The sequence below is a fragment of the Pundamilia nyererei genome, unplaced genomic scaffold (genome assembly GCF_000239375.1).
Source record: "Pundamilia nyererei isolate P.nyererei 1_Seehausen unplaced genomic scaffold, PunNye1.0 scaffold00066, whole genome shotgun sequence".
In the NCBI taxonomy this organism is placed as follows: domain Eukaryota; kingdom Metazoa; phylum Chordata; class Actinopteri; order Cichliformes; family Cichlidae; genus Pundamilia; species Pundamilia nyererei.
In genome coordinates this window covers 487,442-508,033 of record NW_005187467.1, presented here as the reverse complement: position 1 = coordinate 508,033, position 20,592 = coordinate 487,442, and the positions used below count along the sequence as shown (strand labels likewise).

At 40.0% G+C, this 20,592-nt stretch overlaps 1 protein-coding gene across 2 annotated transcripts in view; it reads right to left on the bottom strand.

Moving 5' to 3' along the window:
- Positions 1-20,487, bottom strand: part of bcl9l (bcl9 like) — a 37,040-nt gene extending 16,553 nt beyond the window's left edge. The window contains exons 1-3 of one of the 2 annotated variants that reach the window (XM_005735919.2): positions 20,379-20,487; positions 3,991-4,064; positions 3,476-3,889 (exon numbers count right to left, since the gene is read on the bottom strand). In XM_005735919.2, the coding sequence (XP_005735976.1) occupies positions 3,476-3,803 (328 nt within the window). In that variant the 5' untranslated portion in view covers positions 3,804-3,889; positions 3,991-4,064; positions 20,379-20,487. Of the gene's footprint in view, positions 1-3,475; positions 3,890-3,990; positions 4,065-19,051; positions 19,657-20,378 lie in introns of those variants that run through there. The other variant, XM_005735918.2, reaches the window with a different exon arrangement.
- Between the last annotated feature and the right edge of the window lie 105 nt (positions 20,488-20,592).

Genomic DNA, 20,592 nt, shown 5'->3' with positions numbered 1-20,592 from the left:
AAGGTGAGAGCTAGTGTCTCGTGAGAATACCCTTAACGAGAGCACACGAGACTTTTCATGGACTGCGAGGGAGCAGATGTCTCTCATGAAGCGATTTAAGCTAAAGGTTTACTAAAAGAAAGGGCAATACAAGGACTTAAGGACCTCTTTTCAGGACAAGCAGCCAACGAGTTCTCACGGCGTATTGGCGTAATGGCGTATCGGCGTACTGGTGATGGTGAAGCTGAGGAGAGAAGGCCCAAGTAATAAACGCCCGTTTTAAAGAACCGACCTGTGTCTGTGTTGTCGTGAAGAGAGCTACAACATGTCTCTGTTAATATCAGCGTTCATGGTTCAACAGTAAGAAAGAGACTAGGCAGAAATGGCATCCATGGGAGAGTTCAAGGAGAAAACCTCTACAGACCAAAAAAAAACCCCACAAGGCTCATCTCACATCTGCATGAAAGCATCTGCATGATCCCCGTGACTTCTGAAAATATTCTGTGGACTGATGAAGGTTTGAGTCCCACTACATCTGGTGTAAAATTAACACAGCATTTCAGAAAAGGAACATCATACCAACAAAACATCTCGAAGGATAATGTCCAGCATCTGTTTAGCACACTTGGGTTCTGCAGCAGGACAATGATCCAAAACACACCAGCATGTCCACCTGTTAATGCAGGGGTGGGGAACTCCAGGCCTCAAGGGCCAGTGTCCTGGTTTTAGATCTTACCCTGGGTCAACACACCTGATTCAGATGATTAGTTCATTACCAGGCCTCTGGAGAACTTCAAGACATGTCGAGGAGGTAATTTATCCATTTAAGTCAGCTGTGTTGGATCAAGAACACATCTAAAACCTCCAGGACACCGGCCCTTGAGGCCTGGAGTTCCCCAACCTCTGTCTCAACAGCTTAAGAAAAACAAAATATACAGTTTAGAGTAGTTTAGTCCTGGCTAGAATCTGATTGAGATGCTGTGGCATGACATTAAAAAGGTGGTTCATGCAGAACCCCACCGATGTGGCTGAATTACAACAATTCTGCAAAAATAAGTGAGCAAAAATTCCTCCACAACACTGTAAAAGACTCCCTGCCAGTTATCACAAACATTTCAGTGCAGCTGTTGCTGCTAAAGGTGGCCCAATCAGTTATATGGTTAAGGGGCAATCACTTTTTCACACAGGACCATGAAGGTTCTAAATTTTCATTTAGAAACCACATTTTGTGTTTACTTGTTTACATCTCTGTGTAATATTTAAATTTGTTTGATGATCTGAAACATTTAAGTGTGATAAACATACAAACCAAAAATAGGAAATCAGGAAGGGGTCAAACACTTTTCACACTACTGTAAGTGTTGCTTATAAAAACATTGAGCCAAAAAACACAGTTACAATTTTGTTAATGCACGAGCTACTGTGGTTCAGTCGGTCCAAACTGCTGTGGCTGGCCTAAGATTTCCACAAAGAACAGAGAACCAAAAATAGACAGCAAATTCAAAAGATGAATAAATCTCTAGGGGTTAAAGAAAAGATCAGCACACTCTGATCTCTCTGATTACTGACTGCACATGCTTCCAGATAAGCTTTATGACAATTCATTGATCATCTTTTTGTCTTCAGCGTAAAACTACTTCCAAATAAGCATGAGTTTGGGTAACCACACTCCCAACCTATAAAGTTAAAGTGAAAAAGGAAATTGAAATGACAGTACAGACAACCCAACAGCAGAGGGAGGACTGGTACCTTTTTTCAAAGTAGTAGTTACAGATTTATCTAAGAAAAACAGTTACTGAGGCAGTTTTTCACTGCATATTTCAAGGTCTGGCTAATATAACACATGTAGGATAACCAAATGGATCTGAACATTTGTGTTTGTGTGAATGGATAAATGATGACAAATTAAAGGGAAACTTAAATGTTAGTGTTAGTTCTGTTCACCACCATAGCACTGTTTTACTCCTATAGCAGAATCGCAAAGAATCAATGCCAAAGCTGACTTAAGCCGCTCTAGTGGCACACATTGGCACAATACCTTACTAAAGTCCCTGTGCAGACATTGACTCCTCTCTGATAACCTGATAGCGCACAAGAGTCAGTTTCATCACCATTCGGTCGGCCACTTTTCTTTAAGAATCACAACTGCAATTTTCCACAATCTTCATGTACCACTTTCAGAATGGTGCAAGTCTAAACCCATGCCGCTAAATTAACTGGAAGACTCGCACAAGATTATGATCATGTGTGTGTTATGCATCGTAAATTGCTCAACAATAAACATCACAGTTTAAGAGAATGCTTTAAAAGTATCAACATGAGTGTATCGTTCGGCTTGAGGCTCACGCTTCTAACTTCACAGTCTAACACCAGCCGAGCTAATCTCTAGAAAGATTAAGTTTATTCCATACCTGCTACGTCAGAAAGCAGCAGAAATTAGTTAAAGTTATACCCAAAACTGAAACAAGATATAGCATCTAATTACACCGTGCTCACCTCTTAAAACTAATCTGTCCCACATAGATGCATCTTAATAATTCTCAAGGCATGGCATATCCCATGTGAAGTAGCTATCAAAGTAATCAAAATACAGCTACTATGGTTAGGAAACTCTTCTCTTATAAAAAACATCACTTGATAAACTGTCAAATTGTCAAAGAATAATATTGCAGTAGTGCTATGGATCAATACTGTGGGTCTGAATCAATCCACCCAATCTTTCATTCTTTCCTCTTAGCCTCTGCTGCTCTATGTGCTGGGACCACACCTCATCCCTGAGTGTTTTTATGTGTGTTTGTGTTAATTATTAATGTATTGATACATTACTGTGTTTGCATATTCATACTGTGGGGACTCTCCACCCTTTTTGGGGTCAAAAAGCAAGTTCCCATAATGCAAATCATTAACTTTGATAAGACAATTTCTGTTCTGTGCATGTGTGTGTGGTGTTTGTGTATGTGTGCGTGTGCAAGGTTCGAGTAATGCACAGGAAGCTCAGATGAGTTTCACAAAACACATGATGAACTCTTAAAATAGCACTAGCAAACAAATGCAAATCAAGCACTTTGTACTGAACCACATGAACAAAAATATTTACACTCATCACCTCCTGTTTTAATAGTATCCTCTCTAGCATTACTAAGTTGTCACAACCACATTAGCTTTCTTGCTCTCAGAGCACTACAGAAACCCCAGATGTTTTTTCATCTGAGACACGTCACTGCTGTGAAGGCATGGCGAAAACAATCAAAAGCCAGGGGGAAATTCTGATGCTTCAGTGAAAGGTCAGGGCATTTCAGCATGAGAGAAAACAAGTTCTTCTGTCCTCGCAGTCCTTGTATTCACTTCCTGCTGTGGAGGAGGTGAATGCACGTAATCTGGTATTTCGGGTAAAGATCTGGCTGATAGGGAGGTAAAGGAAATGAACTTATGCATAATTAGAAGAAAAAAAAGAACTCACTACAGAGCACCCTCTATATATCGATACATGTCTTACCCCCTTTGGCATCTGTCTCCAGGACTGGAGGAACAGCATTTCTTAATTCACCAGAGTCAATGGAGACGCTCCGATCCCGCTTGGTTTTGGTTTTCAGCATCCCTCCAGTGCCACTCACTGATTGGCTGCCAACTTTGAGCCCAGGGTTGCTCAGAGACAACTGGCTGGTTTTGACTCCATGGTTGCCAGAACCAATGCCCTTTGAACCCAGGTGGGTAGCAGATCCTGGCTGCTGCTGCTGCGCCTGCTGATTTACGCTGGGTATTTGGGATCGGCTGTCACCGGTGACCTGCTTGCCATGACTGGCCAGTTTATTGTCTGGGTGCATTTGAAAGGCTGGTGATTGAGGTGAAGGTCTGGTAAGGAGAACTGCTGGGCTGTTAGTCAGTGGAGTCACATTGCTTACAGGCGACACTGATGGAGAAAAGAAAAAAAATAAATAAATCAGTGATCAGTATTTTAAAGGCTGGTTCTAGGTTAGGTGTTTAAACCAAACTTAAGCCGTGTTCACTCACCTCATCTCACCTAGACACTCAGCTGACACATCGCCATGCTGGTTTCCAGGATGCTTCACTGACCACACATAGACCTAGGGGACAGTAACAGAGGAATATCATTAGCAGAGGCAGACGGCGACCTTTACAGCTAACACTGTTAGTTATGTGTCCTCAACCTGTGGGTCAAAGTCAACGTCATGAGACAGAAGAGAGAGAAAAAGCCAAAGACTGATAACAGAGTAAGGCCAAAAACACACCGAGGTAACTGTCTCTTTAAGGCAAAGAGTGCAAAACTGAGTTTGAGCTGGGGGAGGGACCCGAAACTCAGAAGTAGCTCAGTAGCAGTGTTTAAGGTACCGCCCTCTTCTAAACACTTTGCAAACCGCAAAAACTCCACCACATACAATGCTGTTTAGCAAAAATCCTGTTTCCCTCACTTAGACACACTCATTCCTGTTTCACACTTGTAGCACAAAACAGATAAACTAACTACTCGATACTAACAGATTTTATTTTTGGACTATTTAGACACGCAACCAAATCTCAAGACATCATCAGAACTATCTACCTTTGCTTTAATGTAATTTAGAGTGACCAAAGATCCCAGGTAATGAGGCCCTAATCATAGACTTTCAATTATTTTCTTTACAGAAAAGGTTAAGGTATAACAGACTTTTCCCAAGCAAGAATGAAGCTAAATATTAGTAATGGAGGACTTCAAATCAAATCTGCTGCTGCAAGCTGGCACTCTTTTGACACCACCACCTGCCTATGTCCATAACCTCAAGTTTATGTTTTTAATATCTGCTACTGCAGTGAGCTGTTTTTGGTGAAAAATATTTTATGCATTCTAACAACTAGCTCTAAACAAGCAGACTGAGTTCATCCCATAAAAGATACGTGTGCAGAAAACATTAGTTCTTCAATATTTGCAGGTTTCAAGATTAGCTGGTCAAAAAAAAACCAAAAAAAAAAAAAAAACCCTGTTTAAAATAAATATCTAGGCCAGATCTTTGGCTGACATCAGGCAGATCGCGTGTAAACACTTCTGACTGATGACACAATCCTAGTCAATCAGGTCAGCTGTTCCGCTCCAAAGGAACCATCTGTAGCACTCACTCACCTTCACAGGTAATGGTAAACACAATGCTCCCATTAGTCATTAACCAACACTGGCTCAAGTCAGCACAGGAGGGTGCCTTGTTCACTGGCTGAGGATTTCATCATTCATTAACTCAAACAGGGACAGTCAGACGTTGCAACTGTTGACAAAGTATGACTCACTGCTTTGTGCAACACAAAGGGGAGGCAGACTAATCATATGGTGACAGGCTGACCTTCAAGTGGACACTTATGAGAAGAAAGAGCCGGCTAAAATGAATACCCGTCTAGTGGTTATCAAGCCAACTCTGTCATTTATGCTACTGTTGGCATGTTGAGGGGAATCAAGGCAATAAGGGTGCAGTTTAAATTGGAAAAAGTGGAAGAATTGAAGAGTCACCGAAGTAAATCTTGTGTTTCACTTGAACACTAAACAGTTCAGCCTCATGCTGCCATTATCCACCACTTCTTGCAACATGTATGGATGTCTACTGTAATGTTCTTTGTGAGTGGCTGCTTGAAAATGAAGCCTGTCTCAGAGTGAATGGAGAGAACTGAGTTTATATTACATTTGCATGTTTAATATACATCATTTGTTTTTGGTTTTTTGCAACAAAGATAGCGATGGTGGAAACGCTCAACTCGAATCTTCAAAATGGGACTTTACAAACCAAGGATTTACATCACAGTGGCAGTACACACTCTGTACTGCTATTTGTGTCTCTCGTTTGTTCTCCGTTTTATGCAGGAGATTGGCATGCATCTCCTCTCCAAAACACACAAAAAAGCAAAGCAACATAGGTGAAGTAAAAATCAATGTTATTAATGTGGTCTTATATTACTGCAAGAGCAATTAAAGCTTCCTACTATGGTGGTAACCTTTGTGGCTGCTGTGTTTTTTTGTTTTTTTGTTTTTTGACCTGCCAGGACCCACCTTTTTTCTTTTTTTAAATATGCACAAGGTGCATGTTTTAGCAAATCTCAGAAAGCAATTTGGACTGAAGCAAAAAAAAAAAAAAAGCCTTGCAATTTTATATATTGTTAAGGATTCAGTGTATACATGTGTGGCTTTACATTCCTGTGCATAGAATTATATAGAATCAGACAGTATAGAATTATACTGACTGTAGTTAACTGCAGTGAGTTTTGGTTAGCCTGATTGTTTTGGAAAATGCTCATCTACTGGGATTTAAACACACACACCTGTCTTCAGAGTTCTTAAAGAAGGGTCAGAAGAAGAGGAAACTATTCAGAGGGTGACAGTTCTCTGAAATTAAATGCCTTGTTGATACCAGAGGTCAGAGGGGAAGGGCCAGATTGCTTCTAGTCAACAGGAAGGCAACAGTAACTCAAATAACCACTCGTTACAACCAAGGTATGCAGAACAGCATCTCTGAACATGCCTCAGATCTGGAAGGACTACACCAGTTGCCACTCCTGTCAGCTATGAATAGGAAACGAGACTGCAATGTGAGCTTGGGCTCACCAAAACTGGTCAATAGAAGACTGGAAAAACATTGTGTAATAAAACAAGTGTTGAATTCTGCTGTAACATTCAAAAGGTGGGATTAGAATTTCTAGATGGAATGAAAGCAAGGATCCTTTCTGCCATGTATAACTTGTTCAGACTGGTAGTGGTGGTGTAATGGTGTGGGGGATATCTTCTTGGAACACCAACTGAGCATTGTGTAAATTCTATAGCCTACCTGAGTATTGTTGCTGACAATGTCCATCCCTTTATGACCACAGTGTACCAATCTTCCTGCTTCCACCAGGATACAAACCATTTGCCAAGGCTTAAATAATCTCAAACTTGCTTCTTGACTTCATGAAATGACATGGCAACAAGTTAACTGTATTCAAATGGACTCTATAGTCATCACATGCTAATACAATAGGGCATCTTCAGGATGTGGAGGTACAAGAGATTCACATCATGGATGTGCAGCCAAACAATTAAAATAGACCAAAAGAACCAAAACATTCTCAAGAGAAATATTTCCAGCAACTTGTTTATTCTAGAAAGCAACAGGGGTCAAATACTGACTTTATTTGGTGTCATCTGCATTGATTACATGGTGACCTCACCACACAAGCATAATATTTTTAAAAGTCAAGCTTGAGATATGATAAAGTACTTAATTATGGTGACATTTGAAAAGTACAATAAATCAGATCAACCTGACATCTGTGCAATTAATGAAATAAAGTAAAAATCAAATCCCAATTCATTTAATTTCTGTCAGGTTTGAAAATTCTATCTAGCCGTCTAGCTTTTCTGTTCATGTTGACAAGATTATAGCTCTCCATCTGGTCACACAGACTGTGGCTTTCCTGATCAAATACGGTCTCCTACAGTTATTTCTGGTGTTTTCAAATATGGTGTTGTCATATGCATCTCAAATTCTAAAATATTGGCCCTTTAATGAAAGATGTTGATAAATTGTACACCCAAGTTGAAATTGGATAAGACTCAGCCTCCCTTAATGGGTAAGAGCAGAGATGATGGAGTTTCATTATACATTCAATTAAGATTCAAGTCTTAAGTGTGCTAAAGAACATGCTGACACACTCTGGAAATGTATATAGACCAATATACTCTAGCCTCTAGCTCGTTATGTAACTGGGGAGTGCTTCTTTATAAATTGCACATTACCAAACTAATAAATCAGCCGTACTGACCAATTACATAGCCCCCCAAAAATAAGAAACTAATGCAGAAGTAACTTCAAAAGCTGCACAAATTGATACACTCTATGTAGCAATTCAGATACATGTGCCTTAGTAAATGACAACACACTACACTGCTAGCACACAGCACAAATGCAAGCATAAGGTGCATAGTGGTGGTGGTTGGAGGTGGGGAGGGGGGTTACAGGCCTGAGTACTTCATTGGCTGACTGCAAAAAGTATGCTCAGCCTTTTGAAAAGTCAACTGACACACACACACACACACACACACACACACACACTTTTATAGTACGCACTGTTTGCATACAGTAAAACAGGACACATCATCATGATGTAGTTTGTTTTTGTGATGCAACAGTCAAGCTGTCAAAGAAAGAATTAATACAGAGAACTAAATGTATATTTCTTGGTTCAAAATGGGGATTTTGGGTGATGACACAAAATTAAGCATAAGCAGGCATCAGCTCAGAGATTCCCTGATTATATTGAGAGAGATGCTGCAACATATGTTAAAAATGACTCTGTCGCATGGCGGTGTAAATAGTTACAGGGCCCTGCCAACTTCATAGTTAGCACATGCAAAAGCTAATGCGGTGACCGTGCACGGGGTTTCAGCTTGGTAGTTGCTCCTCAACGACTCAAGATTACACACAAGTACATGCACTTTCCTTTCTAATGTTGTGGGGGGGGAATTAAAAAACCCAAAACAAAAAAGGCATAATAGTACTCATTTTACACTTTCCATAAAATACAACAGTAATTAAAGAGAAAAGAACACTTTGGTACACAATCAAATAAATTCTTTCAGCATCTAAATATCCAAATCATTCACCCAACTTTGAAATTCTGCTATTCATAAACAATTCTGCTCAGTCATCCAAGAATGTCAACAACTAAGTCTGTCTAGGCAGCTATTTAAATGAAATGCTCACTCAGTGGACTGATGGAGACTGACAGGAAGTGTGTCTATAAAGCTATAAATTTCAGCTTTTGTTTAACCTGTCCTCGTACTGTAGCTAATAGAGGAAGTCATTTATAGTGTTGATTTGCATCAAAGTAATGTGTTCATAATATTTAGCAAATGCTTGTGTATGCAAATAGATTGAGTAAAATATTATAAACAGCTCTTATGTTTTATCCCCAGCATAGGAAATGTACATGCCAGCAGCCAGGGGGGTAGTACTTCATAAATGGCATCTCTTGTTTAAAGTTACAGATATCCATGAAGTCATGCGATGCATACTGCAGCCTATGACATTGCATGCCATTGTTTCCGAGCAAGACAGATGAGATGATAACTTTACTGTAAAGACTGTTGCCTTTGGTTGCGAGAACAAAAGTTATTGTCTTGCGCCAAGCAGAGTAGGGTGTGTACAGTTAAAGGATTTATACTCATGTGCACAATATTTACTGAGTTAACTTGAAGTATCCACTTAAGACAAACAAGTTCAATTGGTAACTGTTGATTAAATGGAGATGATTCAATTTTCCAAATACGAAATGTAAAATAACATCCAATGATGTACAGTATCAACCTCAGTCATACACTGTAAATCTCTCGGCGTAGTTTTGTATTATGAGCACATTCACTACCAGTTACTAAGTTAGAGCAGCTGCTCATTCTAGCCCACATTAAAACTTAATCCTCAGGAGCCAGTTCATAAAAGTTTGTCTTGTGCACAAACCAATATTTTTCCATTGCTTTTAAAGGCAAGTGTCAGCTGGACACGTGCTTATGCAAAAGCGAGGTCTAATGTGGTAAGGAAAATGTTCCCCATTTGACATTTGCACAACTTGTTTGAGAAGCAAATTCAGTTTGAAAATTGGATCTTGTCCAGCTGCGTCCAATTTGTGCTCCAAACAAGCAAGGGGAATAATTCAATGAGTTTTTAAAATCCACAACACATGATGTTTACATGTAAAGCCAATATATGCAAGATAAATGCACATAACGCAGGCCATCACACTCACACATATGCTCTTACATTCTTTGAGAAATTAAGGGAAACAAACATCATTTCTCTCAGTTAAGGCTCGAGGTTTGCTGAGTGTTTTGAATATATTTGCCAAAAGGAATTTGACTGCGAGTGTAGAAGATGCTTGCTATATTCTATTTTTCAGCATTTTTTTTTTTTATTTATTCTTTTTTCAGATGCTCTTTGCTGTACTTCCACGCTAAATTTCACCATAACACGAGTTTTTCTGAGTATACAGCAATCAGAGGTAATGTATTGTGTATATAACTAAAGCTAGTGTGGGTCACAAGTCTTTCTAGCTGCTAACTACTTTTGATCACTGTACAATCAATTAGCTCTGCAATGTCTAAAATGTCTAAAAATATAAAAAAAATTTTAAAAAAAAGCTTAAACTTGGCTTTACTCTATGAGCTCAGCATAGTTTAACATTTTAGCATCAGTGAAATATTTTACAGTCAAACTGCTGTGACTGCTGTGTCTTGCTTCATGTTTGGTTGTTAGCTGTCAGCTTAGTACTTTTTGCTCCTAAGACAAGTCATCTCATTGCATCAGAGGTTTAGCTGCGTGTCAAAAGGTTTATGTTATCAGTTCAGTAAAACAGATGGCAACACTAGTTTCTGTTACACCGAGTTGCCCGTTTATTGCAGACAGTATAAATTCTGGTTTTTATTTAGATCCTTGTGTTTGCTGTATCAGCAGTTGAGCCGCTGTATTACTACTTTTCACCTGTTGTGTTCACGTGCCCAGAAGATTTAACACACCACTGCAAACGGCCACAAAAGACACTGTTGCCACGGTTCTGCAAACTCTACAAACTTCTGCTCCAGCTGATTTTCAGTTTCAGTTTATTCCAGATTAGGCAATAAAAACACAAGGTTGGGCTTGGGAAAAGATGACTGGGTTAAAATACAACCCTTTCAATAACGTTAGCCATTTCTTGGAGAGTCTGGCAGAAAGCCTCAATGCAATCTTTACCCATGTGCAGCCCTGCAAGGTCACGGAGAGAACTAAATACGAATACACAGTGCTGCTCTGTTGATCACCAGCAGTAAACAGAGGCCAAAGTGTTTAACAGTACTAATGAATGAATAATGTGTGAGGCAAGAGCACATACAGTTAAACTGACTTTTTAGACATTAGCTGTTTAACAAGCTGCATTTGCACTTGGCGCCAGTCAAAATGTAGTCTAAGAGAAGGAAACCAAGTTTAATGTGATTTGCCGCTCTGTGCTCCACCTTACAGCAAGGTCACGGCTAACGCAACCTGTGTGACTTCACATAACATCGCTTCTGTGAAGGACTAATTCAACTTAAAACCTTGCATGATATACTGGCAAAGGTCTAGAAAAAGGGGAGGTTAGAAAGTATAAATGCAAGTTGTAAGGATCATGTCAGTAACTCTTTTGGAAGTGGAAATGATTACTGTGGCTTCTCCTAATGATAGATTCTCTCTTCAAATTAATTCTCACCAAAACACAGACTAAATCTAATCATCTGTCCATATTCCTTTACAATAACTGGATTTAAAGTATTTTCTAATATGTTTTTTTTGTATGTTGGCATGCTCTGCTGGAGATGGTGCTTTTAAGTTAAATGTGTGTCACAAATGTGCGTTAATGTGGCTCTAACATGCACAACTCCATACACAAAGGTTGCAAACAAGCCCCAAATTGTCACCCTTATCACCACTAACCGCTTTCCCCAGAGTTAGACACGGTGTCTCTTTCAGAAGATTTCTATTGGTGAATCTACCGGTGAGCTCTATAACGGGCCGTGAAAATTTTTATTAAAAGTGACATAACCCAGACAGCCTTGAAGGCATTTAATTGAGAATGTGTAAATAACTATGACACCCAATCATTACAGTGAAGGAGGGGGGTGCAGGAACAGTTTGACTGGGACATACTGTGATGATGTTTGAAATAGTGAAATTGATATAAAAAGGAGGAAAAAAATATTGCAGATACAGATAATATATAAAGTGTTACTGTGGATAGCAAAGTATAGGATTTCCAAAATGCATAAGATTAAGTTACTAGAATAGCTTTGCATTATTCACACATCAAAAGTACTATTTATTTATCCTGCTCTGCAGGTCCTCAATTCGTCTAAGCTCTCAACCAAGCTGCAATTTTAATTCTCATTAAACGTTTTATTGGCTACCTCTCAAAAATGGAAGGTTTGAACAGCAGATGGGTGGGACTATCGCGTTCAGCATTAGGTGACCTTTTCATGATATTTACCCTCTTTGATATCATACACTTCCAATAGTAGAAGAAAAACCAATGAAGAAGCAATACATGGAGTATTTGGAGAAGTCTGAAATCCAAGCTTTTGGCTCATAGAATTACTTCTACATATGATGACTTCATTATATTAAACTTTGGTTATAATAAATAGTTTAATATGGACACTCGCCATTGTAACAGTGTGCCAAATGGCCTGTTAACATCCCCTTTGGCAGCAAGAATCCATTCTGGACGACACAAAGAATCCACCAAGCTATCTTTATCCTGTCTTCCTTCTCTCACCCCAACCGGTCGCAGCAGATGACCCCGCCCCTCCCTGAGCCTGGTTCTGCCGGAGGTTTCTTCCTGTTGAAAGGGAGTTTTTCCTTCCCACTGTTGCCAAAGTGCTTGCTCATAGGGGGTCATGATTGTTGGGTTTTTCTCTGTACCTATGAAGCACCTTGAGGTGACTTTTGTTGTGATTTGGCGCTACATAAATAAAATTGAATTGAAATCTTCTTACTGCTTTCTCCTGGTTTGTGGAGAGTTTTTTTCTTCTTCAGTGTTTGGACAACTACTTAAGGGAGCCTAAGGTGCTGATTCCTGGAATAATTTGAGAAGTCATTATATTTATAACACTGGCCTTCACTAATGGCAACTGTGAAAAAGCCATAGCTTTAACAAAGCATGTAAGAATGGAAATCTTTGTAAACACTGTCACAGAGTGACAGTGAAAGGGGTACCCATTCAAGACTGTGCACAATTAAAAAAAATTAAAAGAAAGGCTTCTCTAAAATTTTGCAAAGTATAACTCCTTTTTTACTTGATGCTTTTTGGAGTCATGTTCCACCTATCACAACTGATACTCCAATTAAATGTTGGACAATTAAATGCAAAAAGAAAGAAAAAAAAAAAACAATCAAAGGGACGACACAAAGCTGAAAGGCAAATACAACATTGCTTTGTCAGCCTCCAGCAGCCAAATTGATCTGCAAGCCATGCAACTTTAGAAAATTAACAGGGATGATGATAAGTGCTCTCTTAGGCTTAAATATGTTGAATCAGCCATCAAGTTCCTGCCAATTTTCACTAAAGAAAAAACCAAGTGTGACCAGTAATGTCAAACTACTTTTGAGTGACAGCGATCAGTACATGTTAAATCTCAGCCTTTAAACTTTCTCTAGTGAATGACATTTCCAATTTTGCAAGCTTCTGCTGCAATACAAACCAATTTAAAAATGTGTTCATATACATATTACCCACTTGGGTCTCAAACATTAAAAGGTTATTTAATTGGAAATCACTATCCATATCTGATGATGGAAAAAAAAATGGCAGCATATCATCAAAGAAACTACTGATAATGTTCAAAAAGTTAAAAAAAAAAATAAATGTAGTGGTGATGTCGCTGATTTGTGTGTGTTCTGCACAGAGAAAGTCAGATTTCCCATTTTTGAAGGACAACATATTTTTGCCATATGGCAATGCATGCAAAAAAGGAACAAACAGAACTTATTCAGAAGTTTTCCTGGAGGAAACAGGGATAAATGAACACTGCATTTTTGGAATTTCTGTTTAGAGCTCTCCCCAATAATTCATAAACTCCCCATTTATGAATTATTGACCATATTCAATGATATTGGTATGTGTTTCTTTCGGTTTATAGTCTTTGCTGCAAAAGTCTTTCCATTTCTCCTCCTGCCCTTATCTCCTGTTAAAAAAACAAAAAAAGAGGATACTGCTTGTCTAAACTTTGATTAAAAGGGGGAAAAAAAATAGACGTGTTTACATGTGGAAAAAGTTTATCCACAGATTTTAACTCTGTGCTATTCAGTGCTGCATTCTCAACTGTCACTCTGCTTATAGTACTTCTAGCAGTAAACTGCAGTGCATTGTGGGACAGCGCACAGGTGACAGGCACTGTTGTGGCAGATTGCCATGGAAACAAAACATGTCACAGCACAGTATAAATATAGACTAACCATGTGCAGAGCAAAGGTCCTGCAATAGTGCAAAGGCTACAAAAAAAACAACAACTGTTCACTTCAACGGAAGTTGTCTGAAGACAAACACTTCCTCTTTTGTTTTCCAACTTACCGTGATGTAACAAGTAACGAAATATATGGGGCAAAAAACATATGGGTTTTAAATAAGATGTTTAGCCACCACATGCTGCAAAAAGAGCTCCGGTGCATATTGACATTGATTCTTAAAGTCTCTGGAACTCTACTGCAGTGATGCAAGACAATTCTTCCAAAAGATACGTCTTCCCTCTTGATTATAGCAGTGGTAATACAAAGATCTTCCATAAGCATTCAATTGGACTGAGGTCTGCTGAATGCAAAGGCCAAATGATATGATTCACATAATTTTCAATGCTAAACCCATGAACATGATGCTCTCTGAAGGAGGGTAATGTCATCCAGGAAAAAGCCACTCCCATCAGGATAGGAATGTTTCATCATAGGGTAAAGGTGAATACTCTGAACATGTTGTATTGCTTTGCAGAACCACTTTCTACAAGGACAATTATTCTACAGAATAATAGAGCAACCATCCCTATCAATAAAAGGAATGCAAGAGTTCAAGTCTTTCCTTTAACTTGTCTCGCTTATGTGTACAGATACACATGTGCAAATGTATAAGAATCCAGTTATTATACACACACCGAAGGATTTCTGCAGCACTAAAATTGAAAAACCCCAAAACAAAGCTTTAGAGTTTGAATAGTTTAGCAGTTAATGGATTAGACCATCTAAAGAACATTAACAGGCATCATCTGAGTATTCAATGGAAAACCAAGTTACTGGATGATAGATGCTTTCAAATAACAGCCTACTGTGTACAAGTAACTTGTAAAACTCTAAAACATTTGGTTAATCCTTTGAAGAAAGCTAAATTCATGTAGAGATAAGAGATGGTAGTCTCTGCTATTTTAAGCTTTTGGTTAGTTTCTAAAATAAAGATCAAGTTTCATTTTCTCAATCTGTGAACTCAGAACTGTTGTGTGTATTGCAGTTGTAGAAAGATTAATTTCATGGATTGGCTGGTGATAATTTTGAGGTAGGTGAAGTATTTGTTAGCAATCCCCTGCTATGCTGCCTTTTGATATAACAGGCCTAACTGAACAGTGACAACAGGAAGGATGACCTGAGTTCATGTGCCAGAGACAGGGTGGATATTTCACATGCTTGATTCACGTGTAGTCTGAGCTGCTAATGCCTGGAAATGTAAACATTTCACACGTAGATCAGACAAAGACCTTCACAGTTTGGAAATCTTTTCATGGTTTTCAATTCGCAGTTTTTCCTCAGCTCACGGATAAGGAAATTCTGGGCTCATTTTGTACAGAGGGTCAAGGGTTGTATCCTTTCCAGCACATTCTGGGAAGAAAGCCAACTGGAGCAAAGAAAAAGGCTGAACTGCAGCCTCAGTATAGACAGAAGGCAGGCATTACAGCACAGAAGCAGCTGGAAATGGAAGACTGAGGGACAGAAGCCATTCAGTGTCTAGCTGAACACACATTTCCCAGTCTGCACAGGAGAGGATGGCCACTCTGTGCAACCAGACACAATGTTTGTCCATGCAGGTCAAGGACGATCTAAATGAAAATAAGTTTTATGCAACAAATATCATGCAGCATACAATAACATCTAACTTTTTAGATCTGTTGAATTCCTTTTAAGGGTGTCTGAAGGATTGCACTCTGTGGCAGACAAAGACACAGACTGATGGAGTCAGTCATGTCATTCCTGATATACTTCTTTGACCTCCGCCACCTGGTAAGCAGGTGGTGCATCGTAAGATAAAGTCTCGGTGGATAAGTCAGAGCAGTCGCGTGGAGGTCCACACAACTCTTACACTCACCATCTTGATGATAAGATTTACCCAAAGAAGAGTTCAGTCATTCAGAAGAAAGGCAGGCAGGTAGTAGACTGGTACTCATCTACACTGAAAGGAGACGGTTGAGGTGTTTTGGAAATCTGAGTAGAATGGCCCCTGGTCACCTATTAGAAGAGAAGGAGAAGACTCGGGACAAACCCAGGACACCCTGGATTGATTGCGTCTCTCTGCTGCAACAGTCTTGATGTCCTCCCAGAAAAGCAGAAAGAGAGGTGGCCTAGGAGAGGGAGGCCTGGGCATCTTTGTTTAGACTACTGCCCCCAAAAAGCCAAACTTAGATAAACAACAGAAAATGGATGGTAACAGAACTCAAAGCCAACTGGTGTCCCTCTGGAGACCATTAGAAGATTTATTCCCCAAAAAAGCAGTGAACCAAAAGTATACACTAAACAAAACAAGACCTTAACAATTTACCCTTTAACTAAATTAGTACACAGAAGTTCTAGAATGAGAAACTTTAAAAAATCTTATCACTACAACCTTTAGCTGGTCAGAGGTAGAAGCAGAAAGGTGACTGTCCAGAGAAGAAAGAAAACCCAGAGGAAAGTCCACCTGGATTAAACAAGCTGATGTGTAAATACTGGACTCAAGGTGGGAAATTACCTCCAGATCATCTAAGCTTTTGCACATGTCTGGCTTTTGCTGTCTAAATTATAGTAAATGTTAGATCTGGCTAAAGTTCAAGAGTGATTGGAAAAGGAAGCATGTAAGGCTCAGCAATGATGAAGCGTGGGAGCACTTCTGCAATTGGTTTTGTATCACAAATATTTAGTTTGATTAAAAAAATATCTTCCTCTTTAAATCATCCAGAATATCACTGGCCTTATAAACTATGTTTCTGCATCAATGCAACGATACAGTTTAAATCATCTAACCTGTAGTTGCTTCAAATTCCCCTGTCACGTCTAAGCGGCATCCCAGGAAAGGACTAACACCTTCACACTCACTGTTGTTATGCTGTGCAGAGTTCAAATGGCATTGTTTTCACCTGACCGGACAAACTAAAGTTAAAGAGCCTGAATGCACAGCTCTGAGTGTGCCTGGTGTGAGCAAAGGGTATTGATGTCATTTGAGAGCTTTGAGAACCAGCACACACTGGTCAGTATGATCCACTGACAGGACTGTATGCAAAACATGCAAAAGATAAGCACAGAGAAAAGGCACAGAAACAACAGCTCTGTGACATTAACGTGAACTACACACCTGAGTCGTAGTGCACTTTCATTTAGACTGAGGATTTGCCCAGTTTTTCCCCTACTAGTCTATAGATTCTGGTACTAAAGTGTCTTAGTATATTCAGTGGTGTGGAAATGTTCTCAATGTCACATTATTCTTTCATAGCTCACCTTCGCAGCGCTCCCTGTAACTCACCCCAAAGTTCTCAGATCACCTAACCAGATAAGAAACACTTTGTCAGCAGCTCACCAAATCTGTGTCTGCTTGAACGCATTCATTCAAATCAACTCTGGACTAAAAGGGAGACAGGAAATAGACTTTTCATTCATGCCTAGAATATAATCAATGAATGCATACATGCTTACTTATGCTTTCTTTCCTTTCTACTGTTACAGAAAGACTGCCAAATCATCACTGGCGCTGTCACTTGTTTTATGCGTGTGCTTCTAAGTGTGCCCGAGTACCAAAACGTCCATGTATTTTGTCAAGCGCTGCGCATGTAGTGAAAAACAACACCAATAATATTTCGTTCATTATGCCCTTACATAGTGGATTAATTGCCTTGCACAAGATTTCCATCATTATCCACTACAGCCTCATTTAGACAGCCCCAAAGGACAAAACACATTTAAAAACAAAACAAAAAAAAACAGGCTTGAGTCAATGAAGGTCTACAGGTAGGCTGTGGACTAATCTTCAGGTAAAGACATATATAGCATTTTTTTTTAAAAAGGAAAAGAAAAGATGCTGAGAGATGTTTCACTTCCAATGGAAAGAAACACAGAGGGTACTGAAGCCCTGAAAGACAATTCGGATCAAGTTGCAAACTCTGTTAGGTGCTATATATAGCTCACCAGGATATTGTAGATACACACACAGCATGAAGTGCCAGCGCACACATGAGCAGAGGCTATGTACCAAAAAGAGAAAAGCCTTAGTATGAAGTAACTGCTTTACTGTCACCCCATATTCAACAGGCTGAACTGGCAGGACCATGGGATGCTATAAGTTTTATAATTGAGATCAAGCACACATGCATACAGAAATATATATGACATATGCGGACATACAGAGAGCAAGAGAGAGAGTGGTGAAGATAAACAGGTGAGGGGCAAAGAGTGTGTCCCTAAACAATTATGCAAACACTTGGCACCCGCGTCAACGCAATTAGCTATAAAACTAGAATTGCCGTTGTGTTTTTACCATGTCACGCCTGTTGTAATTGTATTAATATACAAATCTTGTTATAACACGCTTCTGTAGCCGTTGTGTAACTGAATCACAGCGCAGCAAGCGTGCCTATTAAAGTAAAAACATTTTAAAACAATGGTCATTTTCCTAAATTAAAATAACGCTGAATGGGGTAACAGTAAAGTGACAGACAGTAATAGTTGAGCAGCGGGGATATTAGCGGCATGTCGTGCTCTACATGCCCCCGCTGAGCCTGTGTTTAAGTGACAGGTATCGTTACGCAGCCTGTCACCCACTGAACACGGTTTAGCTGTTTAGCACAAAAACCATTCAAATGCAGCTTTGGCTTAGACTCTCAGATTAGCTAGCGGTCAAGCTAATATTGGTAATTTACACATCTGCATTAAAGTGTCCCCATCGGCACACGGGGACCAGTGAAACATAAAGTTGGCCAAGCACCGCATTCTTGTTAGGAGAATTTAAGGACACATGCCCCTGATGTGAACCCCAGCCAGAGCCCCTGAGTGGAGACTTGGTGCGCCAACCAGGTCCACGGGCTAACTTAGCATGCTAATTCATGTCTTCGCTAGGCTACTTGCTCGTAAGCTGACGTTGCCGTAGCACACATCTGCAAGCGAACCAGTGCTAGCTAATGGGATTTGAACTTTGTTATTGGCTTGCTAGCGACCCGAAGACTTCCTAAAAGGAAGGGAAAGTTATGCGGGTCCACACGTTACGAAGACAGCTCCGAAATATGTGCGAACAGCTAGCATGTCTCGGCAGTGACAGTGTTTTGAAATGCTGTGTACTCTACCCCATTTGGCTGCTGTCTGAGATCAGAAGAGGCCGATGTCAGGACTGACGGCCAATCGACATTCCCCGGAGTGGCCGCCACCGCTTGCTCCGTCAGCCGTAACACTGCGCAAGATGGTCCCGATCCTGCTGTTTGATCGGAAAAGGAGCTGGTGCAGTTTGACGGCGTTTCGGGTGATGATTAATAACACGCCGTGTCTAGGTTGAAGTTTCGGTGGAAATCAGAGGACGCGTCACCTTGCAGCGGTTCATGACTCCCACTATTCAAGATGTAGAAGGGCAGGACGTTGCATTTCTCTTCGAGTCCATATCACTCCCAGTCGCTGACAATAATTAGTGTGGCCACACGGGCATCCGTATGTCACTATGCTGATATGTCATGCTGGACTTCTGGACTTCTGTGCTGTCCGAGGGTGGATTGCTTCCCTTTCTCTTCAGATTATCTGAATATTTATATTAATTCGAGATGATACTGATGTAAGATCCCTGAAATAAAATTTTGATTTACAGATTTCAAGTGCACCAAGCGATGAAATCCAAGAATCACTCAATCAGTTAAGTGTTTTATTTCCATTTGATAAGACCTATGCCGTCTTGGAAATCACCATTTCCATCTCAGCTCCCACACCACTTTCCTAATGGACACCATCGTGCAGTAGAAAACTCTGATTTCATCCACCCACTGCATAAACAGTTAGAAGGAGATGTTTAGTAACTGAATGTTTGGGAGAGCCATTATAAAGTTGCTCAGAGTGAGGATCCAGTTGTTGCACTGTTAAACCCTTCATCTTTTTTCAGTTGAATGCTCCCTCTAGTGGTTTGGGTAGCAGAAGTAGGCTTGGTAAAACTGCCTCAGGTGAACTTCGATGCATTTCTTCCCGAAAGCGTTGCTAAACTGAGATTGGACTTCGGGTACTTTCATCAAGAAAATAGGGGGTTATATCCAGGAGTAGCAAAGGCATCCACAATTTCCCCGTGATGGTTGCTCCAAACCTCACCCGAACTAAGTGGCACAATCAAGAGACATTGTTCAGGAGCAGAGCACATCACACAATTTCCTTGTCCAGATGTACTGCATTCACTGAAACTGCATCATTGACAGTTGCCTCTTTTTTGAGCAACTAGCAATGCAAGAATTTTCTGAGGGTGAGTAAGAAATCCTACCTTGGTTTTAAAAGACAACTAGTTGAATGTTAAGAAAGGGGACACTAAAAAAATCCCAGAGGAAGGACTAACCAAGACTAAGTGGACTAAAACAGATTGGCAGTGGAGTGGAATCAGAATTGAGATGAAGAAAATAATCACAAATTAAAAAAAGAGAAATTGACCTGTTGTGACTCCCGCACCGGCAGACGTGGAGTGAAAGGTGGCACACTGGTGTGCTAGAGGCTCACCATCTTCTGCTTGACCTTCTCTTTCCAGACAAGACAGAAAGGTCTGGCATTAATCAGACGAAGAAGTACCGTCACACCTGTTGTCAGCACTGAGAAATCAAATAGTTGGAGGTTTTTGATTATGCCACTTGGTAAATTCCACATTTTT